The sequence below is a fragment of the Lolium rigidum genome, chromosome 3 (genome assembly GCF_022539505.1).
Source record: "Lolium rigidum isolate FL_2022 chromosome 3, APGP_CSIRO_Lrig_0.1, whole genome shotgun sequence".
Classification (NCBI taxonomy): domain Eukaryota; kingdom Viridiplantae; phylum Streptophyta; class Magnoliopsida; order Poales; family Poaceae; genus Lolium; species Lolium rigidum.
Window position 1 is genome coordinate 370,695,564 of NC_061510.1, and position 8,365 is coordinate 370,703,928.

Sequence of the window (8,365 nt, forward strand, 5' to 3'; positions counted from 1 at the left end):
AATCTGTATCTGGATTCAGGCTTTACCTGTCTTGATTGTGATTTTCTTTCTACGTCTCCATTTTGTTGCTTACACATATGTTGTACCATAACGTGTACTAACAATCAAGAAAATGGAGTACAGTAATTGTTCAGTAATATGGGTCAGTATCAAGTCCAGATATGAAATCGACGCAGATTTCACGCGCCATGTCTTGGAAAAAGAGAGAAGCCACTGATTTCATTCAATTTTGTATGTTGATCGTGTTTTTGACAGGTAGCTGCTAGAAACTGCCCACTTCAATTAATTATCTTTTCAGTTCCATGCAAACATAGCTGCTTTGACTTGAGAAGAAGATGAATGAAAATAATCCGTTTTCTTTTGTCACAAGCAAACTTGATTTTTTTTTTTTGAATAAACACAATTCATATTTCACGTACCAAATGCAAAATGTTATAAATAAACTTTTTTACTTCACGTCTATTAAACATCAGTAATTCTCATTGTTCTCAGGAAAAAGTAGAGAGCAACAATCTGTCATGTGCCAAGAAATACAAGCAAGACACAACCAATTACTGATTTCATGACGCTGGAACAAATGAAACACATCACCTAGTGTAGCTTAATAACTAGTGACGCTAATTCTGTCAAACACTGAAGAACTGCGTTGTACATGAAGTGGTTAACAACAACAACAACGGGGGAGGCACTCCAGGACTAGGCACTTGGCATTGAGGTGCAGACAACAACGTAAGCCAGGTACTGGAGGGCGTCATGTAGCTTGCTGACGGCGCAAGTCTGGTCAGACTTCAGATGGCTGGATATGTACTTAGCTTTCTCCTGCACCGATTGATGTGGGACATCGCCCTGCTTGTCCGTGAGAGCATTTTGTATAGCTGCTGCATATGCTTCCGCAACATCTGAGATGCCTACGAATACAACACAATGTGTTTTCTTTTAATACTGAAGTTTCCACACCCTACATTCAAGTGCATGACGGAAAACCAATGTTTTCATTTACCTGTAGCAAAACTCGTGGAGACCTTCTCAATATCCCCAGCGATGGATTGCGCTCTGCATCTGATAATTTCTGCTTTTGAAACGAGATCTTCAGGCCAGTCAATTTTCACATCATCTCCATCTTCATTCTTCGATGTATCGGCAGCAGAGATAACTGATTTCCCAAGCACAAGAAGCTGAGAAACTGCAAGGCAGCACATCTCTGACAATCTCTGCAGGACGAAAATTTCTCAGAGATACGATTATAGTTTCTTAAGAGCAAGAGCATCATGTAACATGAACATACATGGACACCCTCTGAGTGAATGGTCTCCAGCCTATCCGTAGTTCGTTTGATAATATCACTCGGAGGAAGTCCACCCAAGGCAGTCGTGAACCTGCAGAAGCGATTATTTAAGCTTTTCAAAGAAAAAAATGTCAAAGAATGAAGCTCAAACACTTGAGATGTTCTGCAGGAATTATACAGGAATTAGCATACTGATGGACAATGGAGCACATGGTAAACATGGGTGTTCACCTTCATACAAAAACATGGATTTACCGGGAAATACAAAGGAGCTCTATACTTGGAAAAATTTAAAAAAAATTAAAAAAAGTTTTAATAAATTTAATTTTTTTTGGAAATCAAAGATGATCAGGTATTGTACCTGAAACAAAATATTTTTCTAGGAAATTACTTTTATTGTATCCTGGGTAAAAAAACAAACTCGAAATGCCCCATGACCAGGTACTATTCACTTTATTTTTGTCGTAATTTTGTCTTTTTTACCCTGGAGTCCATGGGAATCATTTCGTGTCCAAACATTTTTTTTACGAATACAAACTCGATCATCTTTTATTTCCAGGAAGATTAAAAAAAAATTGACTTATTTAAATTATTATAATTTTTTTGGTCTATGGGGGTGCGTTGCACCCGAGAGCCATAAGTCCGTTTTGTGGATTTACCTAACTATGTTAGTATTTCCTAGCTAGAACTACATATTTGCTTCAAATCTTGTGTAGCTCTCCCTTATGATTTTTGAGTAATCTTCAACATGCTCAACTATCAGGCTGCAATTGAACATTTGGATTTACAATGCTAAAATCTTTGTTAGTCCTGTTGGTTACTATTAAGAACAGTTTTATAAGCCTTCTGCAATTGGATGTTGTGTAGTCTTCTCCATTGCCTTTTTAAGTTTCAGTGCCACATGCTAACATGGGTCTTTATAAATGTACATTATCTCATAACTTGACAAAACCAGAAAGCAATATTAACATTCTAATTTTGCATTTATAGAGTTAATGAGTTACGCATACCCCGCAGCCATTTTAGCAGCCTGGCTAACACTCGAGTCACATAACTTCTTCATTTCTGCATCACCATCAGTATCAGCTGCTTCAATCTTCTTCCCTTTGTCAGGTTCTGGTCCATCTTCCTCAGTCTTGGTACTAAGAGTTAAAATCTGTTGTACTTCTTTAATCTTTGCATCATAATATGCTTTCTGCTCAGCAACAAGTTTTGACTTTTTCCTATTAAATACCAACGCATAGTGGCTTGACAGTGCTTCCAGCTCCTAATATGGGAAAGATCACAGATATAAGGATAAAAAGGCAGCAACTGATAATCAATCACATGACAAGAATGCAAAAAGCAAAAGCCGCACCTCTAACTGATCAGGTCCTCCATAAATGTAGAAGCATCTGTCGAATGAAACTTCTTCAAACGGTTCCTCTTCTGTTTGCTGATCACCTTCGCCGGTGTCCTTTTCAACTTCCATTCCAGTCTCATCAATAATCAACTCCATTGTCTCTTTTCCAACACGCTCAAGCATTTCCATTCCTCTGGCTGTGAACGACTTCCCTGTCTGTGATTATCGAGGTTTGAAAGTATCAACATGATTTTCACAAAGGTGTAGAGCAGTAGAAGAAACATCATTATTAAGTTCCAAGGTTTACCTCTAAAATGGTTGGTGCAATTTCAGATGCTTTGGCAGGCAGTTCCCCCTGTTGAATGGTTTCGGCAAAGCTTGAGGCAGAAGTTTCCAATCTAAGAAAGCAACACATTTTATAAGTAAAGGAGAGAAAATCATTTTATAAGTAAAGGAAAGAAAATCACAGGCTAGTTGTCCAGCACAAACAAGAGAGTTAAATCTATAGAATGATACAGCAAAGCAATCCATATGCATATTAACTATTTGAGAAAATGGTAAAGCATTTTGATGAAGAGATTGATGAAGCTGAATAGAAGGCTTGACCTGCGAACAGGCACAGATCCTTATGCTCATTTACAAGGGAAAGCAACAGTGTGATGTTACAGTTAAAGACAAGAAGAATACATAAATAATGAGTACTGTGAGTGGGCAGATAACTATTTACATTATCAGGGAATCTAATACTCCACGGAATTGATCATAGGCTGCTTCAAATATTTCATGTACTACTGTAGTCTGTAGTCTAAGTAAGTAACTCATGATCTAAATATGCAATAAACAAACAGTTGGCGACTCAAAGAACCAGGTCAGAAACAGAAATGGAGATAAAAAAGTGGGGTATACTTCTGAACAATCAGCGAGCCACTCTTCCACGCACTTCCGAGCGCCTGCCACGTCCCGGTGGTGAGGCTTTCCACCGAGGTATCGAACGCCTTGAGCCCCTGCAGAACAGAACCCCAAACGCAACCCATCGAGCTTATTCACTGGCATTGCAACAACAGAAAAAATAGCTGAGTGAGAAGGTACTAGCCTGCCCCAGGAGCGAGTCCTCGCTAGCGTTCTCCAGCTTATCCAGCGCGGCCTTGCGGCGCTCGTCCTCCTCCTCCCCCTCCGGCGGCTCCTTCCCCTTCTCTTCCCCGTCCGCCTCCTGCTCCGGCGGCAGCTGGATGTCGGCCATGGCACTCTTCGCGACCTCCACCGCCTGCGCAGACGCACCGCATCACGTCAGGGCCCTAACCGTCACATCAACAAAGAAATGCAATGCGTGGGGAGCGGGCGGGAGCTCGCACGTACGCTGCGGGAGATCTCGGAGAACACGGACAGGCCCCAGCCGCCCCAGCCCCCGCCGCCCTGCTCGGCTTGCTGGCCCTTCTCGGCCTCCGCGGCCGTCGCCACCGCCGGGGACTCGTCGGACATGGCGCTTGGCGTGGAGGTTGGCCGGATCTCACACTGCGACTGCAACCACCGGTGCGTGGGAGTGGTGGGACTCAACCCTCCTCGACTTGACTCCTGCAGCGTGCCGTGCACGTGACGAGGTTACGGAGAGCGGCCCAACACGTCACGGCCCACGGACGGCCTCGTACTGGGCTAGGCCCACGCGGCATCGCCTCCAAAACCCTGGAGAAACCCCAGGCCCGGCCCGGCCCGACCAAACAATCCCGTCGCTTTGCCGAGTTCCGCCGAGAGAATGGAAGCGGCGGAGGAGCAAGCGGCGGCCGCGCCGGTGGCCGCCGACTGCGCGATGGAGGAGGACGCGTCTGCGGAGGTCGCGACTTCCGCGGCGGCGGGGGAGGAGGATGATGCTGCTGCTCTTGCGGCGGCGGAAGCGGCGTACTCATGGCCCGAGCTCAGCTTCGATCTCCCGCCGCGCCGCCTCCACCACTTCGCCGACCAGTTCCGCGCCCCGCGCTCCCCCGCCGACAACTTCCTCAAGGGCGTCAAGTGGTCCCCCGACGGCTCCTCCTTCCTCACCAGCTCCGACGACAACTCGCTCCGCCTCTTCTACCTGTGCGCCCACCTCTCTCGTACTCCCCTACCTTCTCCTTACACCCTCTCGCCGCAACCAACCAAACCCAGTAATCTGCCTCGCTCCTTTCCCTGTCAGGCCGGAGGACGCGTACAGTGCGGACACTGCTGCCGAGGCCGCCGTCGGAGCCCAAGGTGCGCCGCCGCTTTTACAGCCCTTGTTTGCTGAATGGCTGCTGCCGGTTTTTGGTTATTTTTTTTCCGTGTTTTGAGTTTCGAATTTTGAACTGCAGATTCCTATGGTGCGAGCCTCCAGGTGAACGAGGGCGAGCCTGTGTACGACTTCTGCTGGTACCCTTACATGTCGGTGTCCGGTGAGTGAATTGCGTCCTTTGTCATGTTATTAGAGGGGGTTTGCAAACTGTCCATCTTTGGTGAGTGCAAGGTGCTGTGCTGTTTTGCAGATCCAGCCACCTGTGTGTTTGCGAGCACTAGTCGTGACCATCCGATACACCTCTGGGACGCCGCCACGGGAGAGGTAGATTTTTAGGCTGCTTATTCTTGTTGTATTTGGTGAAGAAATATTCATTTCTGATGATTCATGCTGGTTACTGCATGCAGCTTCGTTGCACTTACAGAGCATATGACGCCATGGATGAGATAACAGCTGCGCTTTCGATATCATTTAATTCTACAGGATCTAAGTATGTGCACTGGACTCAATCCTCTGATCTGCATTTATCTTAAATATGGAAAAAAAGAGCTAAAATTGTAATTGCCATGGAAGTATCCAGCCATACTTCCGTTTTGACTGTGTTACTCAATGCTGATATGGTGTTCTGTAGGCTCTTTGCTGGATACAACAAATCAATTAGAGTGTTTGATGTTCATAGGCCCGGTAGAGATTTTGAGGAATACTCTTTGGCTAAAGGCGGTGAAGGGCCTACTGGTAAGTGAAAGCGATGCACTTAGTAGTTCTTATGCTTCAAAAGTCAAAACAGCATGTGATTTCAGTTGAAGTTTCAAGTTTGAAACAGAGAAATGTGCTAATGTTGACTTCATCTGCATGTAACTTTGTATGCCTGTTTAAGGGTTTTCCATGAAAGGAAGGAAGAAAGAAACTACTTTCCATCACATGACTAAAAAGCTAATGTTCATGACTTGTTAAGTTTAGCAATTCTTTTTGTATGGTGAAGTTATGAGTTGTAGTGCCAGTTCATTTACTGCAATACTGATGGATGGAAACTCAAGATGGTATTCATTTTAAAAAATTTCATCATCAGACTCCAAAGTAAATTTGTGCCAGGACCTTGCTGTACCTCTTATGATATTTCTTTAGAATTATGCATTGGAACTTTGGAAGCACTGTCACTATTAAAAGCCAGGTTATAAAATTGTTGTTAGGACTTATGATCAGTAGTTTCATGCACAAACTGATTGATTCTCCACAAATACTTATTACAGAGATCTTGATGGATTTTTCTCAGATAAATTTTAGGCCTATTTTGATGAAAATGCTTCATTCAATCTTGAATGCTTTTGAGCTATTTTTTTCCTACAGGTATAGTATCTTCAATCTCATTCTCTCCTCAGAATGGGATGCTTGCAGTTGGCTCGTATAGCCAGACAACAGCTGTTTATGCAGAGAGTAACATGGAGCCATTGTATGTCTTACATGGCCAGCTTGGGGGTGTTACACAGGTTAGTGAAGCAACTATAGTCGCTTACCTCTTGCTATATAGATGGCAGATAACAATGTTGAAAATCTCAGGTACTTTTTTCGAAAGATGGAAATTATTTATATACTGGAGGGCGGAAGGTGACTAAAACTCCTCATTTTTTCAACAATATATCTTGTTTGCATAACTCGATATTCATTCTATATCTATTGATCTGGTCATGATTTTTTTTGTTAGGATCCATACATATTATGTTGGGATATTCGGAACACTGTGGACATTGTTTACAAGTAAGCATTTAAACACATCTCTTACTTCACTTCCACAAATCAACATATTGCTTACAATAGGTATAATTTTTTGTTGGATTTGATGATGGAATTTATAGATTAATGTCTTATTTTTAGTGGAACTATATTTTCTGACTTTGTCAAACTCTTCCAATTTCTGTTTATTGGGGAACTCTTATTAGGTTGTACAGATCGTGTGACACAACTAATCAAAGGGTACAATTTGATATCGAGCCATGTGGCAAGCATCTTGCCACTGGTGGGCAGGTGTGTTTCTCATATTTCAGTTTGTTTTAGTTCTTATCTGAACCAGTGAACCTTTGAAGCGTGACTTTTTGTGTTTCCATAGGATGGCATGGTCCATATTTATGACCTTCAAGGTGGCCAATGGGTAACAGGCTTCCAAGCAGCTGCTGGTATGTGTTTCTGAATTTCTGTTTACAGAAAGTGTACGTAATATATAGTACAACCCATGTGACCTTTATCTACTTGATCATAGATACTGTCAATGGCTTCTCTTTTCATCCATACCTTCCTCTTGCTACAACATCGTCTGGGCACAGAAGGTTTGGCATGGAAGATGAATCCGAAGAGGAATCAAGCTTGTCAGGTGTGTGTGAATGTGTTATACACTTATACCCAGACAGATGTTATGCATTCAGAATATGTTTGTGCTGATTGATTGACAGGTTCTATACAATTCTTTTTTATTTATTTTGCACACTTAGGTGATGAAAACTGCTGCTCTGTCTGGAAGTTTTCCTGCTCTCAAGAAACTTGAAAGCTCATCAAGCCCTGAGCAGTCAAGACGTCAAGTGAAGATTTTGGGCTACATTTGTAAAGATGGTGCACTGAGATTTGGCTAGCTGGTGATCGTAATTTACTGAGTCTGGATGAACATAAATTATTGACTGGCAGTAGTTCAGCAACCCATGGATGCAGACCACTAAAACGGTGTGCTAATGATCAGTGTACAGATGAGTTATTAGAGAATTCAACGATGTCCTGTTCCGGGCTGAGAAATTGCCGTGCTAGGTAAAACTAACAAATTGAGCTGGCAAGAGAAGCTGCAAACCATGATAGGAGCTAATTTTATATCAAGAGATGTATCGATGAGATTTTGCCTGTAAAAACACCTTGTATGTGGTCGATGAAGAGAACATATCTGGTACTACCCTTTGTGTGCTAGTAGTGGTTACCTCAACAATCTGCATCGTGAAGTCTGAGTAGAACTAGATATACCCTCTACCGTACTGCACTAGACATACTGATGTGCCTGACGGTGGCTCGGTTCAGTTAACCTTGCATTCCAGGCCAGACGCACTATCCAGCCACCGCATCGTGCTCTTCCACCATGGCTTATCACGAGAGAGCCGATCCAGGCGTTGCCGTTCGCGGGCGGGCAGGCCGGAAAGGCGGCGGACGGCTTACCAGGAACGGCGAAGAGGAAGGTGGGGCGGCCATGGTCCATGTGCGCTCGGCCACTCGCCGTGGGTATATAGCGGTGGCTCGTCGAGGTGCCGCCACAAATCCCCACTCCCCAGTGTTCCCCAGCAGTGCACACTCGCCTTCTTCCCCAGCTCCGGACTCGCTCTTCCTCTTCAGTTCTGCTGCTGCTCCGTCTACGACTCTACGTGCTGAGGTGAGCGAATGATTCTCCAAGCGGCAGCTCTATTACTGCTCCATTTTTCTCTCTCGTTTCTTTCGTTAGATAGCTTATTATTGTGGAGTGCATGATTGC

The 8,365-nt window shown here is 44.0% G+C and overlaps 2 protein-coding genes across 2 annotated transcripts; one reads left to right on the forward strand and one right to left on the reverse strand.

Moving 5' to 3' along the window:
- Positions 1-437: 437 nt before the first annotated feature.
- LOC124697421 lies at positions 438-4,106 on the reverse strand. Its single transcript, XM_047230014.1, has 9 exons — positions 3,984-4,106; positions 3,721-3,798; positions 3,534-3,631; positions 2,935-3,025; positions 2,643-2,843; positions 2,296-2,552; positions 1,286-1,376; positions 1,001-1,211; positions 438-908 (listed from the first exon to the last, which is right to left on the reverse strand). Exons 1-9 carry the CDS (start codon positions 4,104-4,106, stop codon positions 697-699), a joined length of 1,362 nt encoding a protein of 453 aa, XP_047085970.1. The 3' UTR covers positions 438-696.
- Positions 4,107-4,377: 271 nt separating this feature from the next.
- On the forward strand, positions 4,378-7,798 carry LOC124700525 (telomerase Cajal body protein 1-like). Its single transcript, XM_047232638.1, has 13 exons — positions 4,378-4,697; positions 4,795-4,850; positions 4,949-5,029; positions 5,120-5,193; positions 5,277-5,359; positions 5,501-5,604; positions 6,217-6,356; positions 6,427-6,474; positions 6,572-6,624; positions 6,807-6,891; positions 6,974-7,040; positions 7,124-7,234; positions 7,353-7,798. The coding sequence occupies exons 1-13, from the start codon at positions 4,378-4,380 to the stop codon at positions 7,403-7,405; spliced, it is 1,275 nt and encodes a 424-aa protein (XP_047088594.1). The 3' UTR covers positions 7,406-7,798.
- The last annotated feature ends 567 nt before the right edge of the window (positions 7,799-8,365 follow it).

Coding starts and splice junctions, on each gene's coding strand:
- LOC124700525 (XM_047232638.1), top strand. CDS start 4,378: ATGGAAGCGGCGGAGGAGCAAGCGGCGGCCGCGCCGGTGGCCGCCGAC. Junction 6,892..6,973: donor ATCTTGCCACTGGTGGGCAG/GTGTGTTTCTCA, acceptor GTGTTTCCATAG/GATGGCATGGTCCATATTTA. Junction 7,235..7,352: donor AGAGGAATCAAGCTTGTCAG/GTGTGTGTGAAT, acceptor TTGCACACTTAG/GTGATGAAAACTGCTGCTCT.
- LOC124697421 (XM_047230014.1), bottom strand. CDS start 4,106: ATGTCCGACGAGTCCCCGGCGGTGGCGACGGCCGCGGAGGCCGAGAAG. Junction 3,799..3,983: donor TCTCCGAGATCTCCCGCAGC/GTACGTGCGAGC, acceptor GAGCCGCCGGAG/GGGGAGGAGGAGGACGAGCG. Junction 1,377..2,295: donor GCTGCTAAAATGGCTGCGGG/GTATGCGTAACT, acceptor TCGCTTCTGCAG/GTTCACGACTGCCTTGGGTG.